This window comes from Thunnus albacares, chromosome 2 (assembly GCF_914725855.1).
Source record: "Thunnus albacares chromosome 2, fThuAlb1.1, whole genome shotgun sequence".
Lineage (NCBI taxonomy): Eukaryota > Metazoa > Chordata > Actinopteri > Scombriformes > Scombridae > Thunnus > Thunnus albacares.
Genome location: NC_058107.1, coordinates 27,425,591 through 27,448,811, shown reverse-complemented (window position 1 = coordinate 27,448,811; position 23,221 = coordinate 27,425,591). Strand labels below are relative to the sequence as shown.

The window sequence follows — 23,221 nt, the reverse complement described above, 5'->3', positions numbered from 1 at the left end:
TGGAGGTACTGTACATTTGTCTGGAGGATGTACTATTTGAGTACAGCAGGAGTTCTCTTTTCTTTTCTCAAACATTTTTTTAAAGGTTGTTCTCTTACCTTGTAGAGTTTGTCCTTCTTGCAGAGCTCTACACTCTGTCTCCAGCGGTTGTTGCCCTTGTACAGGTAAGCAGCGATACGTCTGAACTCAATCAGTTCATGTTTCTCTAACCTCTGTGCCAGACCAATGGTGTCAAAGTTGTCATAGGCATCAATGGATGCTCTCAGGCCCTGTAGATAACATGTAACACACAGACAGGAAAAAAGTTACATCTCAGATTCTGACAAGAAGCAATTTGATGGAGACTGGATCCAATAAGTTCATTGTAACTGGACATCAACAGTGCCATCTAGTGATCACAGAAGCTGAGTCTCCTCAGTGGGCTTCAGTCCCAAATATTGTGAACTGTAGAGTTTCATCTATAAGTGATACATATATCATACTATATATGACACATTTTACTGTGATAAATAATAAACCATCTACAACATACAGGAAGTAGAAAAAACAATGCCAGCACTTAAAAAGAAAGAATCTAACTGACATAATAAAATCACAAATACTGCTCCAAATGTGGGACACATTTGATCAAAGGAGGCCCAAAGAGCCAGATCATCTGTGCCCTACCTGCAGAAGCACTGGTCAAAAATCTACAAAATTATCTCATATGTAAAGAGGAACAGTCTTACAAATTGCACGGATAAAAGTTTCAATAAGGAATGAACAGCCATCAAAAAAATGAACCAAATGAGTAGCTGTTACAGTATTTCAAAGTTTATCTGCTGATTCATTAAGTGTTAACATTATTCTCTATTATTAACATCAGTAACAGAATGGCTGAGAGACCTGGTAGTCCTCCTCTTCTGTAAGCAGGTTGTTGAGAGCTTCATTGACAGACTTGTTGTTGTGATTCTGGACAGACCTCAGGTAGGGTTTGACCAACTTCAGCTGGTTCACCTGTCAAGCAAAACCAACCCATATCATGTCATGTCAACAATACAAACTGTAAAGAAAAATAGAGAGGGCATAATTCAAAGAGGCTGACAATTACCTTGGTGAAAAAGTTGACAGCTCGGCTGTGATCCAGCCGTGGAGACAAGATAGTCAGCAGGTCATTCAGTAAGAGCGGCTTGTAGTCCAGGTAAAAGGTAAGAGATTTATAGTACAACTCCACATTGGCAACCTGAAGAGAAAAAGAACACACATAAATGTCATAAATATGGAATTTAAGTAAAGATGTTTCACAAGGAAAATACTAAGCAAACCACAAATACTTAAACAGTTTACCTTGGCAATGATGTCTTTGAAGAGCCCTTCTTTCCATGCATCTGTCGGATGAGACATCATTGTGATGACAGCGTTGTCGTACTCCTCGTATTTATCGTAAAGGAAAACCAGTTCTGCCCATAAGTGAGACTGCTCTGCTGCACGAAGGACCTGGTAAGCAAAAGACAGAAAACACAGAATTGAAAAACACTGAAACAGTCTTTGATGACTTTAACAGGTTTGTTTGATGTGATTCAAGGATTCAAATTAGTATGTTTGGGTAAAACCCTGACAGCGGTCAAGGACTGACATCGTAAAGACCTCCTTTTATGCTCCATCGGCCACATGTTGTCACATCAAGAAATCATGTGTCATTTCTTTGCTTATTACATTCTTTGGTACAAATATTTATCTTCAGGTTTTTATCAGGTCCATTTATCAACAAAATGAGGTCCAATAAGCGGAAGAATATTGACAAATGCAGGTGATACATTAGGTGGATAGGTGATACGTTTTTTTTCCCCAGGTACTTAAGGATGGGAAAGACTTGTGGGCAAGCTTTCAAGGATCTTTCGAACTACTAACTAAGAGAAACAGCCAACAATCTATTTTTCACTTTCATGACATATTTTTGAGTCTACAAACAGGAATCTTCTGTGCACACTATTACTCTCATTTCTGGGTATTGATGAGCAGAAATCTTTGCAGAGTAATAAATCAAAGGAGTTCATAAGACACATGCAGCATCCTTATGTTTGATGACTTAATTGATTTATTACAAGAGTAAGGAAGTTGTCCACAGACAGACACAACCTACCTTTGGGATGTTGACTCTGGACCAGAAGAGCTCCAGATGCTCTCTCATCTTCTGAGGTTTAAATTTAGAGTAGAGGATGGCGAGTTCGGTGAACATGCCCATGTGAGCCCGTTCCAGGCCCAGTGCGGCCTCCAGCAGAGCAATGAGCTCCTCAAAGTACCCGCGGTCCTGGTAGTAGCTGATCAGGTCCTCCAGCTCATCAGCGTGGATCACTATATGGAGGCCGCAGATTTGTGCAAGTCGAAACTCCTCACCGTCCACACATGCAAAACACACCTGATAGACAGAGGAAGGAGGCGAGAATTACCAATGAGAAAAGAAAACGGTGGACATAAAAGAGGAAATACGAGAATGGTAAGTATAGCATCCTGTAAGTGTAAAGCTCAGATTACACACTGATATTAATAAAATCAATCCTTCTAGCTGAAAAGCTGAAACATAATACTAAGCTTTTTGTTCATCAGTGTGCTCTCTGCCCACGTTTTAAGGCAAATAACTACTTACCACATCATTATCTAGTAAAATTTCAACACTTAGCCCTTTTAATAATCACAAAAGTGTCAATATTTCATCAGCATTCAATGAGACAGCTCACATGAGGCTCTGACTGTGTTTCTATGACTGTAAGATGTTGTTGAATCCTAATATATATAATAAACAAGGTTTCTGAGCTAAACTAGTATTGTAGCAGATAGAGTGTGTCTCAGAATATAGAATAGTATTGTTTCTACTTTTTAGAAAACCTTTAAACCACATAAACACTTCTTTTCTCATTTTTTCCCCTCAAGTAGCTTTAAGGTTGGAAAAAGTATCTTATTCCACACTGTCTAGCTCGTTCAAATGGAAATATTCCTGATGTCTTGTACAGCCATTAATACCCCAAACCATCCTGATATATGTATCATCTTTAGAAACTCTGGAGTCCTCATCAGACCCAGTGAGTGACTTAGTGAGTTTAAAGAGTTTTTAAAAACTGAGAAAGAAAAATCCTCAATAATACACATTTGGGTTAAGGTTCATGGAGCAGAGGTTAGCTTTACTTCATGTGCTAGTTACCTCTTTCCATGTCCGTGTGCTGTTGGCTTTCCTGGCGCTGTCCACAGCTGCCTGGTACTCTCCGAGGTGGACTAGTGTAGATGCAAGTCGAGCAAAGTTTGACACGTTGTTGTACAAGAGCTTGGCTGCTTCGTACATCCCCTCCTCATAACATCTATCGCCCACCTGGAGAGGGAGAGAGAAAGAGAGAGAGAGAATCACCAGATACATGCAAACAACAGCTACATACATAATAGCTTAACACTACAGCTGTGACGTTTTTTCTTACCTGCTGTATGTGAGCATTGTTGGGCCCACTGACAAACTCTTCCAGCTCAGCCAGACGGTTTGTTTTAGCCAAAGCAAAGATCAGCTCTGTCTCGACGTATGACTCCCTGGCTTTCTTTCGAGCCATCTGAAGGAACTTCACCAAGTCTTCCCAGTTATCTGCGAAACACATATAACATCTTAAAGCTCAATGCTGATCAATTACATAAAAAAACAAACAAAAAAAAACACTCAATGTGAGCTGCTAGTGATGCTGAAAAATAAAGGCTTACTATTCTTGCTGGCTGCATTGACCACCTCCATGTACGCTGAGGGGTCAACAGCTTTAATATACGAGTCAATAGCCTCTTTAACCAGGTCTCTGTGCAGCTGAGCTCTGGCTAACTGGCTCCACACCGCTGGTTCATTACAGCGCTCAGCAAACTCATAGGCCCGATCTAAGTTCCCTATGTGCTCTATCAGTACCTAAAGAAGGGAGGGGAGAGGAGAGAGTTGCATTATATTATGTAACATATATGTAGAAATAAAACACCAGTAATAAAATTCAGTTTTACTCATTTTAATTTATAGGTTATGTCCAGCACTAAAGCAAATACTGCGTCATTTCTCTACGCAGTAATTAAAGGTGCACTGATACGACCTGCAGCAATCGCCAGCGCAGCTCTTTATTACTTGTACTGACAAATTAGTTTTAGATACCGTGACAGATACTTTTAATGAAATGCATGTTGGTGCAGTAAGGAAAAGTGTCTGAGGTAAGGAAGTGCTTAACATTGACAAACTGGAGTATATATCTTAAGCAGACATCAAACTCCTAAATTTAATAATATAAATGTCTAATATAAGAAATAATCTGATGGGTATTAAACTTCGCTTCCAGTAATGAAGTACTTTGTGCTCAGATTTGTTCTGAAATAATAGTGTCAGTGCATCTCTAGCTGGAATACATCCATTTTACCTGTATAGCTGAGGTATTGACATCAAACTTCTTGAAAATGGCAAAAGCCTCTTCAAAGAGCTCATTGCTGATGGCAATATTAGCAATATCTGGAGCATCATAGTTGTCTAGCCTGTTAATGTATTCCATCACACGAGTGCGGTCTGCCTTGATGGCTGTTAAAATCAGCAGGTTCTGAAGATTTCTGGGAAAATAAATGGGACAGAGGGATTATTATAAAGATGGCAAGTGTTGTGGCGAAATTATCATCAGTGTTAAGTCTGCTGTACCTGTGTTCACTGAAGACAGAGTTATCAAGTACAATCTTCTCCAGCAGCTCAATCAGCTCGTTGGGTAGATCTGCAGTCATGAAGGCCTTGACTGTGACTGACACCTCCTCTGGGTCCTGGGTCTCTGACAGAGCTGTTTGCACCACCTGAAATTAACAACATGAGAAGTGAGCGAAAGAAAAGATCAATAAATACCAAAGTCTGCATCACTTCGGGAGCGGAGCTGGAGAAAACCTGACCTGGTCGATGAGTTGTCTCCTGTAGGGGTTGTTTTCCTCCAACACATTCGCCCAAAGTTCTGGATCTTTCCGCCGTACCAAATATCGAGCCTCACTCTTGAATAATGAGTTCTCATTGCACACCTAGTACATCAGAAATGCACTTATTTAAGACTTATGTCAATATGAATTAGATAAATGATCATCTAAATACTGTGTAATTTGAACTACGCACTTTGATGAGATCCAGGTCACACTGGCCTCTCTCATAAGCCACACAGGCCAGGTGGGGGTCTCTCTTCTCGCAGTAGCGTCCGACCACAGCGCTGTCGTAGAACGGGTTCTCCTTCAGGAAACGCTCAGGTGTGTTGTTGCTGTCAATGTAGATCTTGGCCAGAGCATTGTGGGTGGCCGGCTCCTCGCAGCCCTCATGGATACGGGACTCCAGCCATGGCAACAGAAGCTTTAACCTGAGAAGAAATGAAAATACACCATTTTTAAATATCAGCTTCATTAAATAAAATAATACGCGCCATTTAGAGGATGTATTTAACTAACATGTTTTACAGTGCTATTAATGCCGTAATCAGACCAAATCAGGCGGTGCAGCCCATCGCCGCAGGGTTGAGCGGAGGTGTGAGTGTGTTTATTTGTGCTCTAGAACGTAACTGCTGTGAAACAATCAGAAAATAATGTTTTCTTCTTATTCGCCGTCTCTTCATTCACTCTCTAGCTTGCTCGACCACAGCTGCTCCCTCTCTCTCTCTCTCTCTCTCTCTCTCTATCTCTATCTCGCTGGTGCTCTCAGCTCTCGCTCTCTTTCTCTCGTCTCTTTTAAAATGAGTCAGGAAGCAGACAGCAAAGTCTAACTTTACTTTTAAAGATTATCAAACGAAGAGAAGTGTCCTCACCTCCTCTTAGTAACGTCTTTGTAGTTTACAGCTCTGATCAGTCTGATCTCCGGCTGTGATTGGCCACTGCAGCCTTTAGCCGCAGTGACATTGGGTTGCATTTCTCCAAATGTTGACTCTGGCTCAACTTTCCGGCCGCAGTCTGGTGCAGTGCCACTACAGCCAAAACGCCCGCAGCTGAAACGCACTACCCTCATTCAAATGAATGGGAGGACTGGTGTTTATGCCGCATAGTCTGATTTGTTCTGAATACGGCCTAAGAATGCTGTCAGAAAGTTTTCTGTAATGTAATGTAACGCACAGCTAGAAAACTAGATGGCAGTGTTGTGCATTCAGCAGTGTCATTCATTTATGCTGTAAGTATTTATGGTGACACTTTCCCAAATTCAGTGTCTGATACAGTATGGCAGCAAAGAGGGTTTGCACTAGAAATAGTTTTGTAAGATGAGGAACTTAAGAGCTATTTTCTCTGCATTATTTAGATGTCTGGGTAAATACACAAGGGAAACAGGCCTTCTGAAAGGTCCAGAGAGAATAAACATTCAAAGTACATTGATGCTAAAACGGAAATATTTACTTCAGCTGCTGGAGAACACAAACCGTCGAGCATACACAGAGCAAAAGATAAAAACAAGAGCCTGCATATTTCCTTAGATTTATTTATCTATTTGTCTTTTTGCTCTTGTGTATGCATTTGGTGATTTGTGGCGCTATAATTAAATATTTACATTTTTGCAAGCATAGTGCTTCTAACTGTATTTATGTCTAGTATTATTGAGAAAGAGAAGATTGTTTTGTTAAGTCAATATTTATTATTTGGTTTCTGTGACTTTTCTTTCTTTCCACTTGGCCCATACTGTCATTACTGGGAAAAATTACTGTATGAACTGACTCAAGCAGACCACAGACATTCCTTGCAGTGTGAGCATAACCTACAAAGCTGCTACATCTAGCTACATTTTTAAAAGGCTCATTTAAAAACCTATTATATACCTACAGAGACACCAAAGATACAGATGTTGCATCCATTGGGACACACAGAGGCAACTATGCAAGTATACGAGGAATAGTGGAAGCCATTTCTCACTTAGTCTTACCTGTTCCTCTTCTCTACCTCCTCCACAAGTTCATCAGTGGAAAACTGCCCTCTGACCACCATGATCAAGTTCTTAATGACATCCTCAGCACAATCTACATCCAAAAGACCGCCTATCACCACTGGCAAACGACTGGGGTTCACCTGGAAACAAGTGCAACAATATCCAAATGAAGATGGTAACAAGCAGATCAAATAAGGAGAGATGTGGATTAAGTCTAAGATGTTGCTTTGATCTTAATTTTAAATGTATTAATGGTGTAAGTCATTTATACAAAAAAATGTCAAAAATTCACTTGTTCATGCTTCTTAAATGCAAACATTTTCCATTTTTGGTAACATAGCAAACTGAATATCTTTAGGTTTTGGACTGTTGGTGGGACAAAACAAGACATTTGAAGATGTCACATTGGGCTCTGGGGAGTAGTGATGGGCATTTTTCACTAAAAATATCTTACTGACCAAACAATTATTTGATTAATTGAGAAAATAATAACCAGATAAATCGATAACGAAGATAATCAATAGTTGCAGCCCTACTTACTTTCTGTACGTAGATTTCAATGTATTTCTGTAGATTGTTGCGGTAGAGGTAGAGCACCAGATCATGGACAAAGTCAAAGCGATCACACACGATGATGAGAGGAAGCTGGTCTGTTAGCTTGGCCTCCTACGAAGAGAAGAGACATGAAACATGTCATTTCTGATTAAACTATCAAATGTGCAATATATCACAACATTGTTGCTAAATGATATGAATCGTTTGCTCTCTGACATAGGGAAACCTTTTACCTTGAGGAAATTTTTAACCCTCTCTGGGTCGTAACAGTTGCTCTCTCTACAGATTCTCTCTACTTCTTTGATCTGTCCAGTCTTACAGGCAGCCTGGATGTACTTGAAGTGAACGTCAGGCTCCTGGCTGAAATTCACAATCGACCCAAGGAAGTAAAACAAGCCTTGAATAGAGATAGCAGAGAGAGAGGAACAGCAAATAGTCAGCTCCATCTATTAACTCTTAAAACCTCCACATAAATGGAAAAATCACAATTTGCTTTAATCTAAACCAACATGACCCAGATCTGCACCCCAAATCCCACTTGTTTATGTCACCTACCCTCATAACTCTTGAAGGATTCAAAGAGTTCCACTAAAGCCTGAGTCCCCAGCTGCTCGTGATACTTAGATGCTACTTGGACACAAAGCTGCAGGTTCTGTCTGATGTTAGCCGACAGCATGGCTCGTAAACACTCCAATGAGTCGTCAACTGACAAAGAGCCGAAGAAGTTCACCAGCCACTAGAAGTAGAAAAAAGAAAGACAGCAGGCTGAGCAGGGAGAAGGAAGGAAAGAAGTGGATTCAAGAGGCAGTTTCACACATTATCAAAAAAAGAGTAAAAAGTGGACGCTCCCTATAGAGTGGTATTCACAAGCATCACTGCATCTCCATAGGCATACCTCGGGGTTGAGCAGATGTGTGTGCACCACGGCTCGTTTGATATCATACAGGTCGGTGTAGTGTTCAAGAGCTCTCTGTAGCAGACCTGCCTTCTCACACAGCTGAGCAACATGAGCGCGGTCATAGTGTGTGAACATCTGGTTCCCCAGGATCGCATCTGCTACCTAAAAAAAAAAAAAAAGGAAGTGTACTCACACATGGTCACACAAATCCTTGTTAATATCAAAGCTGTAGTTGCTTTTTGTCATTTTAGTCTGAATGTTCACCTGGGGGGCGTGTATGAGGTTCATCTCAAGCAGGCGCGTCTGTAAGTGTCCTTCGGCTGGGCGGTTGTTCTTTAAAGCATCCAACAGGAAGGAGGTGCACTGCTGGATCAGGCTGCCCTCCATGAACACATCCACAATCTACAACAGCAGAAATCAAAGATATGGGAAGAAAAAGAGCACCAAGTCACGATTGAGTTAGCGTGCATAGTAAAATTAAGATTCACACACTATTAAGAGCCGCAGGCCCAGATGTTTCTGCTTTTTATATTTAACAACATGTGCAGAGGCCACAAATGAAAAGGGGCAGACATCTTAACTTAGAGAAGCATCAAGTCTTCCAGTTTTCTGGTTGAGACTTGGACAGAGTGGTTATGTGGCTTTAAAAGGGAAGGGGGTCACTGACTCAGTAAATTCCTGGCATTGCTGGCACATCTGGAATAACACAGATGGAGGCTCCCACACTGGGCACTTTGTGTGTTTGCGTGCATGTGTGAGGGTAAACGTGCAGATGCGTTTTAAAAGGAGGGCATGTGCAGGAGTAACTGTGTGTCTCCAGCGAGGGAGATGCTGGTGTGTGCGTTACCTGGTTGATGTTGGCCAGCGGCTCCTCATCCTGGACCAGCATCTGTGCAAACTGAAGTCCCTGGTCTGGGCTGACTCGCATCACATTTCTCAATAAAAACACCCAGTCTGGGGTGTAGCCAACCTACAGAAGTACAGTTGGATTAAAGCTTACTTCTCAATTCAAACATTTTGAATTCAAACAAATAAATGTATAAACAAGTTAAGATGCAGTGAATAAACATGTCTTATATACTGCTTATATGATAAAGTTAGCTCTGGGATTACCTTTTTAGCATACAGCACTATCTTCTGGAACTGGCCGGTCTCAGCGAAGCACTGGATGACCTTGTTGGGGACGTTAGCTCTGAGGTACACACTAAGAGCGAGGGTGGGGTCAGAGGCCTTCACCAGGTCTCCCAGCTCCTCTGAGCACTCCAGCTACAACAGATATACATTGACAATACATAATGTTGATAATCATCAATGTGTAGGTGATACTACACTGTAAACAAGCTCCATTTATGAATAAATGCCAACACCCCCATATATTTGAACATTATCACTTTGGAAACCACAAAGAAAAGAAATTCTACAGAACATCTATAGATCAGTCCAAGCTTATGAAAGCTGCCTTGTTCTAATCCTCCGATCCTACCTTGTCCTCCTTCAGCCATTTCTCCAGCAGTTGCTTGCGGCCCTGCTGCAGGACAGGCCTGCACAGCTCCAGAGACTCAAACTTGTTGAGCTGGCCCTGGTCCAGCAGAATGCCAAAGTACTGCAAGAGTGGAGATGCCTGACCCGGCTGAGCCGGCACACTCTGAAACTTACGAATGGTCTCTGCTGTCCGCAAGATACCCTGGGGGGGGGAGAGATGGTGAAGAATGGAGGAATTATGGGTAATGGAAAAAACAAGGGCAGAGCAAACAATGAAAGAAGAATTGCATTGAATCTTTTGAATAAGAATTTCATATTTATTGCAGTACATATTCATAATGATATACAATGTCTATGAACAGTATTGACCTCTTTCTTTGAACCTTTTCATAATTCTAATTATTTAGAAAACTGAATCACAGCAGGTGATATTAGAAATGTTTTTCAATGATCAACAGAAAAATGACAAAGTGAAAAACAAAACTCTACAAATTGATCTACATTAAGCGCTAAATTGTGCAAGTAGCATTTTCTAAAATTGCTTTTTCAAAGCCATCAGCATATATTACAATGTGCACACACTACACCACATTGTAGCAAAGGACGGACATACCTTGGGTGCTGATGCAGCAACCTTTGCAGCTTCTGAATAGCTTCCCTGGGCAAACAGAGTGTTGAACTTCCTGGCAAAAAGCTCCTCTGCCCCAGCAAGGTTTGACCTCACAGCCATCCTCAATGCCAGATCTGGGTTCTGCAGCACGTTGGTGGCATAGTTGACAATGTTTTCCTCTTCGACACATACTGACAAGACCTAGAAGATAAAGAATAGATAAACATGTGAAAACTGCTCACAAGATAAGTGATGCAAAGATTTTTCTGTCCTTTGAGATTGTTTGACGTTCACACCGGTGCAAAACGAAAATCCATCCAATATCCATCATTATAAATAAGGCCAACTATTAAACATTTAACTTGAACATCAACAGCATATCTGCTGCTATCTGCTGATGCTGTTACAAAAGCCAGTAATTACAGTAATAACTTATTTTTCACCTGTCCCTTCTTGTTGACTCCGATAATTCCCGAGGTGGCTTCATGAGGGGAAGTGACAAAGATGGTCTCTGCACTGATTCGGTTCATGTAGATACACACTCCAGACTCCAGGTCATACAGGTGAATGTAACCGTACTTAGTGATCAAATATATTACACCATGCTTATTACCAATCTGAGGAGAAAAGAGAGGTATCATTTAACATTCACAAGTCATCCTCAGTATATCCCAAACCAGTGAGTAGTAGGGGTCTTTTCTTGCCTGCATAGCTACAGGAAAGTCTGTCTGGGCCTCTGGAGGGAAGAACACATCCACTGCTTTCTTAGCAAATGGCTGGTTTCCTGCAGCTGGCTGACCAACTTCAATGATGTGCAGCTGCAAGAAGAAAAAGCACATAGAAGTGACCACAGTTGAGCAAATATGAATGAACTATGAACTTTCTTAATGTCAACAGCTATTTTGGTGATGTATACCCAACAAACCATGACAAAATCATGACACATCACAGATGTTTCTCCTGATCTTACCTGAAACACTTCCCTTTGTGTCACACAGAGCCTTTTGTTAAGAAACTAGACTAAATACACTGATAGGATCATGAGTAAAATCCTTGTGTATCATCTAGAGACCCTCACCTTTCCACCAGCCTGTGAGCGCACAGCAAAGCAGAAGAGGGTGGAGGATTTGGCATTTCCCTCCACTTTGAACTCCCCAAAGGCGGCAGCGTGACCCTCGATGGGCTGGGACACTTTCCTCTCGACAGAATACAGTTGCATCGCCCCAACCACACGATTTTGCTGCAGCACAAACACACAAAAAATGTAGGTACATGCAGGTCATTTTTGGTGCATTACGCCATTAATGTCACCCCAAAAATCAAACTATTACAAATCAGAGATAAATAATTCTAGGGTCAAGTTAGAAAAACTTTTATTCATGGTGGTTTAGCAACTACAAATACATTTTTATAAATGACAGTGCTTAGGTTACGGATGGATGGATGTTTTGGTCCCTTATTGGGTTTAGATGGTTGAGTTTTATATTTGGTTTGTTAAGATCAGAATAAACATCTGTAGTAGAAGGTTGACGGCCTTGAAGTAATCAAAGCTGCCTTTTCTAAGGCTCAACACTATGTGAAAACATCCACACTGGTATTTATGGGCCGTTTTTGTGTTCAGAAGTTCAAAAAATGGCTGAATCTCTTCTTCCTACTCTTTCAGACAGCAACCAATAAAATAATGCTTGAAACGATAATGTTATTAATATTATAGCCCCAATTTCACTACTAAACATTGATTATTTTCCCTCATGCTTTCTATCGTCACTTATTCTATGCTTCATTACTGACTTACACTTAAGTTGTTCTTATATACATATTCTTTTATTTCTATTCTCAAAACAACTCAACAAACACAAAACAGAAATTCTATTGTGGGTCTAAATACTACCGGTTCACCACAGCGGCACAAAGATGTCGAACAAATAAATATTTGATCATTGTGATATGGTTTGAAAAAAACTGTAGACACACCTGTATTGTGGCTACACTGATATTCACAGTGAGTGTTTCTGAAAGCTCTGTTTTTGGATCTACTTAGTGTAATGTGATGTATCTTCGGATAAATCAAGCTCAGTGTGGATCCTTTGTACTATGAGAATGCAGATAAGGGATCAGAGGGTAAAGAAACATGCCAATTCCTCTAAAAGACATTCTTGCTTGCATGTCTACTATATGAGGCATGAGTAAATATACCTGTGCGGAAATCCCTATCAGCAGTAGCCACTTCTGTTGTTCGTCAGTTCTGTAGTTAATGATCTGACATCCTGCCAGACTGGCGTGCCGATCGAATACTTTGGCTGGTTGGGAATCCCCCTCCATGCTCCAGTGATAGACGGCTGTATCTGTCACCAAGGCGACAGTGTTTACCGATATCCACTTCCAGAACATGACCTCCTCTGTCATGGTGTGAGCCTTCATCTTACTCTTCATCTCAATGTTGAAGATCTGCAGCGTCTTGGCAGCTGAGGGGAAGTTAGGATACAGAGGGAAGAAGTGAGACAAACAGGCAGCAAAAAGTGAATAACTGAGTCTGAGATAAGCAGAGACAGCGATTAATAGATTTATAGCCGAGCTGGGTGATATAACCTCAAATCAACGTTATGATTTATTGATAAATTTGTTATTTTTTTAAACCATGCTTACACAAACTGTCACTGTTTTTACTGTCTGTATGAAATTCTGGAAACTGTATCACATTTTCTGCTGAAATATCAGTTTGTATTCACCCTATTTTATATATGTATTAAACTATTTTTGCATAAATCATTAATGGAAACACAAAAAAATAACTTTTGATCAAGATTTAATGTGACATGTGGAGTAACATGTGAATGTTTTGTGGTAAGAAGCTGTTCTGTTTTATTTGCCGTTTCTAAAATGCAGCCCTGCGGTTGCTCTTGTGATGCTCCTTAGCCCAATATATAGTAACCTCTCACTGACCACCAATAAATCTTGATTTAATAGGACAGCTCACAACTGCACAGAGCTGGAAAAGAGTTCACAGAACAAAAAGAAAGAAGCAAAACTTAGTGTGAGACTCTGGAAATTGGTATATGTGATTTATTTAGCCCAGTCAGTTCACTAAAATAAAAAAATTTAATTCTCACTTAGTTCTACTGGAACTTAGCCAGATACTAATAGTTTCAGTTTTATTTGCCCAGATTTGGAGATATCTGCTTCCAATTCAGTGCAAAGGAGGAGAATGGAATTTCATTTGTCATACTCACATTTAACCTGCGTTTAAAATGAAAAAAAAAAAATCAACAGCAATATTTCTTTCCAAAATCAATGTCCCAGTTACTCTGGATGATCCACTGACCTCGCTGTGAACTGTTTATTTTGGAACAACTTCCACTGAAGACTACAACCAAAACAATAGTCCCTTTTAGACTGTTGACAGCACGTTGCACAGATTATCCAGAGTAATAATGACTGGAAATAGATGTTTCTGCTGAAATTTTTAAGCAAAACTTTCCAATGTTGTGAGCACTGTAAATGAAATTCCTTTTAATTTCCATTGTACTGGGGTGGAAGTGAAGGTATTTGATAAAGATATCTCAAGACTGGGACAAATAAAACCATAAATATGAATAAATGCCATTACAGAAAAGTCAGAAAGTATGTTTTTTGTATTTGACATGAACCAACCATTTAATTAATGGTGTTTAATTGCATGGAGCACCACCCTGTACACATTTACCTGTCTGATAGTACTGGTCTGTCTGAGCCATAATGATGTTTCTGCTCTGGCATTTCTTGCTTGTCCTAATAGTCCCACATATATAAGGAACTCAGTTTAACGATTCAGTTACCGAGGAACAAGCAGGTGAGGTAATGCATGATTCAGGTGAATAACTGGAGCCGTTTTACAAACCACCAACAACACACACAGTTATAATGATACATTTAATGGCATCCCTTGTATGCAGCAAGGAAAGATCTAGACACTGATATGGCTGCTGGAACACACTCACAAGACAGTGTGTAATATCTGATGATGCATACCAACACACACACACTTTCCAGCATACAGCTAGTCATGCTAACACATGTTTAGTTCTCATAAAAGTAGGAGATGAGCCTGCAGGTTAGGTTGGAGCAGGCGTGTGAGGTTGAGACAATTTACTGCCGTCTGCAGTGTTGAGTCCTTTCTAAACAGGTGTCTGTCTTTTGATTGATCAGTGGTCGAAATAGGAATTGCTCTGTGCACTTGAGAAGGGTATGTTGGAAGCTTTTATGAGAGAGACATGGCTACTGTATCATCACAACAGACTGCCAGACGGGTAGACACAACAGAAAGCAACTCACCATCTGAGAAAGGACAGAAAGCAAGGGAGAAAAAGCAAAGTGTCAATCAGGTAAGAATGAGTAGATACAGATAGACCACAGAGAGAGGGCAAACAGGGGCATATTATCCTCAGAGGGTGGGGGAGGAGGGAGAGAGAGAGGCATTATAGGCAAATCATCCTGATCAGCGCTTGTGTTTGTGCTCTAAGGGCAAGATTCAGTGGCAGAAAATCAATTTGCACAACCAATTTAGTACATTCAGGCAATAGAACTGAGTGCACTCTACATATTTATAGCATTGACAGAGCATTAGTCATTGCATGACCGTGGCATTCCCACAGTGATACTAGTAGATACTAGATGGCTAAATCTGTTAAAACTAGAACTAAATAAACATTGAGGATGCCATGTAGACTTCATTCTGGGAATATAAACAACAATAATAACCTCAACACTTGGTTTAAAGCCACTAATAATACCAGTGATCTGTTTTTTCTCACAACATTACAGTATTTCTCGTCTAATAGCCAGTTGGTATGGCTGCCTGAATGTGTATCTACGTGACAAATTAAAGGAAAAACCAACATAAAGTGTTTTAGTAAAGTGTTGGGCTACCGCGTGCTGCCAGAACAGCTTCAATGTGCCTTGGCATTGATTCTACAAGTCTCTGAACTCTTCTGGAGGGATGAACACCATTCTTCCAAAAGATATTCCCTCATTTGGTGTTTTGATGATGGTGGTGGAGAGTGCTGTCTAACACATTGGTCCAAAATCTCCCGTAGGTGTTCAGCTGGGTTGAGATCTGGTGACTGAAAAGGCCATAGCATATGATTCACATCATTTTCATACTCATCAACCATTCAGTGAACCCTCGTGTCCTATGGACGGGGGTATTGTCATCCTGGAAGAGATTACTCCCATCAGCATAGAAATGTTTCATCATAGGATAAAGGTGATCACTCAGAACAACTTTGTATTGATTTGCAGTGACCTTCCCTATAAGGGGACAAGTGGACCCAAACCATGCCAGAAAAATGCCCCCACAGCATAACAGAGCCACCGGATCCCCTCACTGTAGGGGTCAAGCATTCAGGCCTGTACTGCTCTTTTGGTGTACACCACACATGCACTCGCCCACTTGTTGAGAATATGGTGACGGATGACTCATCTGACCATATCACTTCTTTCCACATCTCGGTAGACCAGTGCTTATGGTTTTTGCACCACTGCATTGTCAAATGTGAATTCATCTTTGTAATGAGGGGTTTATGTACTGCAACCCTGCTATAATATCCTTCTCTATGTAATTGTAGAAAGACTGTTCTTGCTGACGCAGTCTGATCACGTCCTGCATTGACATTCTCAGTCACCTGAGGAAGAGTTGCTCTTCTGTTTTTCCCTGCATATCACACTAATGCACAAGCATTTTGGTCATCAAATGTCCGACCTTATTTACTAATGCCTTTCCCACAGATCTAAATGCAGATGTCACTTTAGTCACCGTTGCTATTGAAACACCAGCCGGTTGAACAGTCTTTATGACTGAAGTTCCTGCCATCTGTGCCCCAACAATGAACCCTCTTTCAAAGTCGCTTAGATCTTTTCCTCTTACCATCTTGATACAAAATCAGAGTCAACTGGGCCTGCTCAGCATTTTTATACATGCCACAGAGCACGATCGGCTGTTACTTGCTTAATTGTACCATGCAGTGCACCTGTGTGGAAACATCTGCATTCATAATGTTTCTCCACTCACATATTCAGGCTTTTCCTTTAATTTGTCACTTGCCATGTATACATCACAGCATACATGCTTGTTACCTTTCAGGGCGATGACCTTGCTGGCGGGGTTCATGATAGCACTGTCGGCAGAGATTGGTCTCCTGATTGGGTTGGTGGGGTCCGACATGTCCACGATCACCACCTGGTTCTGCTCGCCCACCTTCTCTCTGATGCAGATGAACTTGTCAGACTCCATGGTCAGATAGCTGAACCCAATGTTGGCCGGGTTCACCCCCAGGTTCTGCAACTGGAAATAATACAAAAACATGAGCATTAATGACACTCTTTACCCTGCTAACACTTTAAAAAGCACTATATAAACACTTAATAAACTGTGTTTGAATAGCTAATGAATGATTGATAAGACAGTATAACATGAAGCAATAATTGTAAAGAAATAGTTTGACATTTAGGGAAATACACTTATTCCCTTTCTTGCAGATTTGGATTAGAAGATTGATAGCACTCTCATGTCTGTATACCTAAATATAAAGCTACCGCCAACAGCTGGTTAGCTTAGTTTAGTATTAAGACTGGAAACATGAGGGAGTAATCAAAGGACTGTAACAAATTATTCCTAACATCTGTTTACAGTTTACTAATTAAAAAGTTATATTTCATTTGTTTAATCTGTGCAAAAACAGTTTCCAAACGCCCTCGTAAAATAACGACCTGTCATTTTTACACTTGGTTTTTTGTACATATTAAAGAAAACAAGATACAACATATACATTAGATAGCCTTAGAGGTGTTAGTAGGTGAATTCGGTTACCTTCAGACAGAGCCAAGCTAGCTGTTTCCCCTGTTTTCATTCTCTTTTTTTGTAATTTTTTTTAATCTTTTTCAATATGTACAAAACATAATGAAACATGAGACCACTTATTACAGTAAATCAATGAAAAATAAGTAATAGAACAAACAACAAAATGAATCTGGGCAAACAGAATTAACTACAAGTACAGTGAGAAAAAGCATTTAACTGTGGAGACAAATGAAAAATATTGATAAATGGGGTACCATGTATCAATAAATGGGGTAGCACATGTTCCTTAAAAAATATATGTAGGAATATTTACTGCTAAGTTCCTTCCTTTATATACATCAGAAAATTAGACCAAACTTCATAAAACCTCCCTTGGTAATTATGAGTCCTTGCGATTAGAGATTTAAAAGAGGCGATGTCTGCCATCAATTTTAAGCATTCAGTAAGATCTGGTTTTGTCTGGCTTTTCTAATACCGGAAAACCATCCTTGAAGAGGCAATAAAGCTGCCAGAGCAAGTCCATTTTGTTTTTATATATCTGGTGGTAAGAGAGACTGGTCTCTTAATAAGCACAGCTGGAGAGATTTTGGCAATGGCCTATGCAACCACTCTCCGATACTTTTCATTACTTGTTTCCAGAAAGGAGAAACAAAAAAAAAAAAAACATTCCCACATTAAATAAAGAAAAGTACCCATTTCATTTTCACACTTCCAGCAATAACTGCTATCCATGAGTCCCATTTTTTAAGTTTAACTGGTGTATAATAATATCTGTGGATGATTTTGTAGTGAGTAAATTTGCCCGCTGCGTCTCTAACTGACCACCCGACATCTGTCACCATGTTTTTCCATTTATCCGCCTCTATATTTCCCTGTTTTCATTCTCTTTGCTAAACCAAAATTGGCCAGCTGTAGCCTTGTATTAGGAACAGATATGAGAGTGATGTTTACCAGTAAGCAAATAAATGTAAATGTAATGTAATAAACGATTCCCTAAATGACAAATGACTACACAAATGAACAATTCAAATGTGTTATAAAACATTTGTTCGCCGTTTATACACATGCAGGCCTACAAATAATTCACAGTCAGGTTAAAAACAGTTTATGAATGTGTTAAAAACTCTTCAAAACATGTTGAGCTTGAAGGTTCATAATTTATGTTGGAAATACAAGTTTGCCAAAAAATAATTCTTGACTCAATGTCCAATTATTAGATTTCTCCAGAAGCTTTCATTCACATCTTGTTGCCTTAGCCGCAGTCAGAGCCAGTTGTCATGGTGAGTGAAGAAGAAGTATTTCTCAATAAATCAATACTTCATTAATAAATATAATAGTATATTACATAAAATGATTCACAGTAGGCATTATAGTTGCTGACAAGTAGATTTAAACACTTTAAATGTCCTTATATCTGCTAAAAACTGCATAGTGTGCTGTAAACTAAGCACTACTGTTTACTGCTTATAAATGCTAAATATAGGGAGTGTGTCCTAATAATCATTGGAAAGGATGAACCATGATCTGGTATTAAACTTATAGTTTTAATGGTGGTTAAACCAAAGCCTGTTAAATTAATAAAAACACTCAAGACTGCTTTCATAGTGTGCCAACAATTTACTATTTTTGGAATGAAAGTTATGCTCAGCTAGACACTGAAAATCTCAATTTAACAGCTCTTTCAGAGCTTTGAAGGAGTCATGCCTTCTCCATCACAACAACAACAAAAAAAAAAATCAGTGGGAAAATAAATATGGCTGACATTTGCCTTGCGGGGGGAACAAGCAGCAAGTACCCAACCAAAACGGTGTTGTGATTAAAATAGCAGCAGATCTGCTCCAATTTTCCAGGGAAATTCTTAAAATGCTGTTTTCCAGACAAGAGGTCTGGTGGTACACAGAGCCAGGCAACAAGCAAGATGTTAACTCAGCAGAGTTTAAAAGGGGAACTTATTATGCTTTTCCTTATTTTCAGTCATATATGTAATGTTGGATGTTCATATTAAACATGGCCACAGTATTAGATAATGAAGTAAACGTATACAGAAGTAATCCCTGTTAGCAAAAAGCACTGATTTCAGACTGCTCTGAACGCTCAGTTTCCAACGTTTTTTTTTCAACTTTCAGGAAAGCTGGCCAATCAGAACAGGCATCATCGAGACGCAGGCCTTGAAGAGACAAGAGCTAAGACTGCCTTTTAAGAGACGGAGGCTGAACTGAGGGGCTGCATAAAGGGCCAGTAGAAGATAAATAAGGAGATGTGAATCATGCAAATCTACTCTTGTGGAGTCCCAGAATAAAAATATAGAGCTGGAAATGAGCATAATTGGTCCCCTTTAATGTGGATGCTAATAATCTCCTGAATTTACTGAAGTATTTGGATAACTATGTTTTCTTTCTTTTGCAATGCCAATGCATCATTACATCTCAATAATACTGGAAAAACTACTTTAATTCAGCAAAACCTGTGATTAAACCCTCACACTGTATTTAAGTGTCTATGCAAGCAGCCAGCTGTAAGAAAAGTTTATTTACCACTTGTTTATCCAACCTAAACCAGCCTGAGACGACATTAAAGAAAATCCCCAGTAGAGATCTGCTTTCTGAATTCTTTTAATAAGGCTCCATCAGCGAATCCAATCCATTAATCAGCATGTTTACTTTCCTAATAAAACGAAGTCCCAAGACACAACAAAGCACAAAGACCGAGCGGATGTCAACTTGTGCCGTGTCGAATCTTAGCAGAACTAACAAACATGAAACACTACCTAGGTTAACAGCTGCTGAACAGGGGTATTATTGTGCACATTGCCAAGCTAACTGTGAACAGATAGAGCAGACCAAACACGCACTGATGACTGAACTGACTACATTATGCAGTCTGAGGCAAGCGGAAAGGAATCCTTACGCTCAACACAAGGACTGTACTATCTGACAGTTGGCTGGTAGAGCAGCAAATGTGACTGCTGAGCCATTTAAATCATGTCATCTACAAAACAGGAAGGATGTGACAGTCAGCAGTCGGGGCTCCAGAAAGAGAGAGAGAGAAGTTACCAATTAAGTAATGATCCATAATGAATGATATCCAAGCAATAGCATTAGCTTTGCATTCACTCAAGGTATGGCTGGAGAAAATTTAAAACTACACTTGAAAGGGTTTGCTTATAGTGCAACTACCCTCAGCTTTACAGAGATTTTTTAGCCTCTGTTAGCTCGTTGTTTGGGTTTTACAACTCACAAACGCCACACTCATCAAACTTGTTTTCAACTTCAATCAATGCAGCTTTAATATTATTATTTATAAACTTTCAACCAAATCATATTGCAATAAAAATATTATGTTATTTTAACATTTAACACAATTTCCATTGCAAAAAAAATCATGTTTTTGAGCAAGGTGTAATTAAAAAGTAACTAAATTAGTTGTTTATTTAGTTTTTGTTTGATACATGTGATGCATACCAGTGGAACAAAGTTTACAGCTCTGAAAGATTGACAGGAAATTAATCTGCAATTATTTTGATGACTAATTAATCATTTTCTAAACAAAAACACAAACACGTACTCTGGTTCCAGCTTCTCAAATGTGAATATTTGCTACTTTTCTCTGTTTTACATACAACTGTAAACTGAATATCTTTGGGTTTTAGACTGCTGAAGACAATTTGAAGACTTCACCTTTGGCTCTGCGACACTGTGATAGGCATTTTTCACTATTTTATAATATTTAATAGACAAAACCATTCATCAAGAAAATAATAAGGATTGCTTGCAGCTCTACACCTGATTTTGCATACATTTTCTATATCAAGATATATATACATATCAATATCATGATAATGGTTTCACCCCTACTGCTGAGCCTTAACTCAATGTACAAACGAGATCTGCGAAATTATGCAGAAATATTAGAGAAAGGGTTCTTGAAAAGGCCACAGAAGACCTGAGGGAGGATTGGAGCCATATGCTGCATCTCTTCTCAAGACTGCCAAAACTATCTCTGGGAGGAGACAGAGGGAGAAACCACAATAAAGATAGCAAAGGAGAAGATAAGGATGGGGGTGAAAGGAGGAGCTCAAGACACAGTCCAGCATCCTGCTAAAAGGAGCGCATGTGTGTGCGTGTGGGGTAGGGGGGTGGGGGGGGAGTAATAAATGTACCTTTTATGAGAAATGAAGGAGGGATGTGTGCTGTGTCTATACACATCAGTTCCAGTAAGACAGGCTTTTGGCAATCTACAGCTCAGGGTGGGGCGACTGACTCACCGGAAGAAAAACCCCCCCACACACTCCTCCTTAGAAGAACATTCCAGACTAAAATCACACTTCAACTAAACCTCCTGTCTCCTGTGACCCACAAACTACCTCTAGCAACAGATCTTTTACGCACACACACACACACACAGACTCCTGTAAGTCCTCTTCGCCTTAGCGGCTGAGGTTAACAATCCCAAACATATCACAATAACAAAAGGCAGAAGAACTTCGCTGATGATACAGCATATGGTATTTGGTGAGTCATAGACTGGGTGGATGCATTACTGAGGCACTGACACGTCACGTCAGCAGCTGAGGGTTTTGGACTCATGAGAGAGAGAGAGAGAGAGAGAGAGAGGAGATTGCACAAACAGTTAAAACTGAGGAGGAATGCAGCAAAATGACATGGAAGTGCTACTACTTCACACTTTCTTGCACATTAGGAGGTATACAGTGTAGGTGATCATGGAAACATGAACAGTTCATGGCTCATTTCACATTAAAAGATGGAGACAATGTGTTTATTGTACGTGTGAACGACTTCTCTTTCCATGCACTCATGATTGAGTTTTGGTGACTGAACACAGACGCTCATCCTCGTCCCTTCCAGCCACTGCTGCGGTCACAGATGTGTTGTGTTAGACCCAGAGTGGTGAATTCACTTCCTCATCCTGCTTCCTACCCTGATGTGATTTGCTGAACTTAAATGGGGGGGCTGCTTACCTCAATCTTTCTATCATATTTGTCGGTCTGACGTGATCGTTTCATCAGCGCACATGCAGCAGCGCACCGGGATGCTGGAAAAGGCCGCAGAGCAGCAGCAGGTTGGATCCTCCTAACTACAACTCAACAGGACAATGTTCAGACGCTTCGGGAGCTGCGGGACATTTTTGCACTTACACGAGCTGCTACAGCACGTAGGCCGATGCTAACACAGCCAGCAGCAAAGCCACATAAGCTGCAAATGACTTTAGCACTTTCATAATTCACCATTCTCTGTCCTCATCTTCCTTCATGCTGCCACCGACATAATCCACAGAACATGTCTGCAGTTTCAAGCCCTGCATTTGGCTCCATACGTCCAACTAGGTCACCGATCCATTTAGTCAATTAATGACACACTTTGACTTGCTCAGACACAGCCTGGACCTTGGATCATGAATCACACTGAAATAAATAAGCGGGGAAGACAAAGAGTGATGACGGAGACTGACTTCACCCACAGCTTTGCCTTAATGACAGTGTGAGGTGAGAAAATGAGTATTGGTTCAACCACAGCTAAAACAGTAACTGTGAGCTCTGAACTTGATCCTCCACGTCCATATTTAACAAAAGTGTAGAGTAAAGAAGTGTGTTGAGTGTAATAACCAACATATTTGGGCAGGCTGGTGCCTCACCATGGATCTGGGTCCATGTTACACTCCTGAGCCCAGACTGCAGACAGAGAGCTGTAAATACCAGGCCAAGGGAAAAAAGCTAAACAACTTGAGGCCCAAAGTCCTTGGTTTGCAAATTCCAAGCATTTTTCACTCTGCTGGAGCCACCTAGATTCACAGGGGGATACGACTGGGGCAGAGCCGGGATTTCACGGTAGAGGTGGAACGCTGCTGCTTATCACTGTCTCAGGGCGAGATTTTCTTAGCAGATGTAAAAGGGAAAGGTATGCGCTGCTGGAAGCAATTTGA

General features: G+C 40.3%; 1 protein-coding gene across 5 annotated transcripts in view; it reads right to left on the bottom strand.

The window, feature by feature from the left end:
• The window catches only part of cltcl1 (clathrin, heavy chain-like 1), a 33,411-nt gene that overhangs the window by 8,341 nt on the left and 1,849 nt on the right, over positions 1 to 23,221 (bottom strand). For 3 of the 5 annotated variants that reach the window (XM_044376161.1, XM_044376174.1, XM_044376183.1), the window contains exons 2-29: positions 16,558 to 16,765; positions 16,349 to 16,351; positions 12,643 to 12,911; positions 11,525 to 11,686; positions 11,151 to 11,264; positions 10,890 to 11,063; positions 10,450 to 10,647; positions 9,838 to 10,038; positions 9,468 to 9,620; positions 9,202 to 9,324; positions 8,619 to 8,756; positions 8,352 to 8,516; positions 8,012 to 8,192; positions 7,690 to 7,853; positions 7,442 to 7,567; positions 6,899 to 7,041; positions 5,126 to 5,360; positions 4,912 to 5,034; positions 4,673 to 4,818; positions 4,404 to 4,587; positions 3,718 to 3,910; positions 3,447 to 3,604; positions 3,179 to 3,343; positions 2,123 to 2,398; positions 1,327 to 1,476; positions 1,091 to 1,222; positions 886 to 996; positions 99 to 269 (exon numbers count right to left, since the gene is read on the bottom strand). In XM_044376161.1, coding sequence (XP_044232096.1) covers positions 99 to 269; positions 886 to 996; positions 1,091 to 1,222; positions 1,327 to 1,476; positions 2,123 to 2,398; positions 3,179 to 3,343; positions 3,447 to 3,604; positions 3,718 to 3,910; positions 4,404 to 4,587; positions 4,673 to 4,818; positions 4,912 to 5,034; positions 5,126 to 5,360; positions 6,899 to 7,041; positions 7,442 to 7,567; positions 7,690 to 7,853; positions 8,012 to 8,192; positions 8,352 to 8,516; positions 8,619 to 8,756; positions 9,202 to 9,324; positions 9,468 to 9,620; positions 9,838 to 10,038; positions 10,450 to 10,647; positions 10,890 to 11,063; positions 11,151 to 11,264; positions 11,525 to 11,686; positions 12,643 to 12,911; positions 16,349 to 16,351; positions 16,558 to 16,765 — 4,566 coding nt within the window. The remainder of the gene's footprint in view (positions 1 to 98; positions 270 to 885; positions 997 to 1,090; positions 1,223 to 1,326; positions 1,477 to 2,122; positions 2,399 to 3,178; positions 3,344 to 3,446; positions 3,605 to 3,717; positions 3,911 to 4,403; positions 4,588 to 4,672; positions 4,819 to 4,911; positions 5,035 to 5,125; positions 5,361 to 6,898; positions 7,042 to 7,441; positions 7,568 to 7,689; positions 7,854 to 8,011; positions 8,193 to 8,351; positions 8,517 to 8,618; positions 8,757 to 9,201; positions 9,325 to 9,467; positions 9,621 to 9,837; positions 10,039 to 10,449; positions 10,648 to 10,889; positions 11,064 to 11,150; positions 11,265 to 11,524; positions 11,687 to 12,642; positions 12,912 to 16,348; positions 16,352 to 16,557; positions 16,766 to 23,221) is intronic. The other 2 variants (XM_044376169.1, XM_044376190.1) reach the window with 1 other exon arrangement.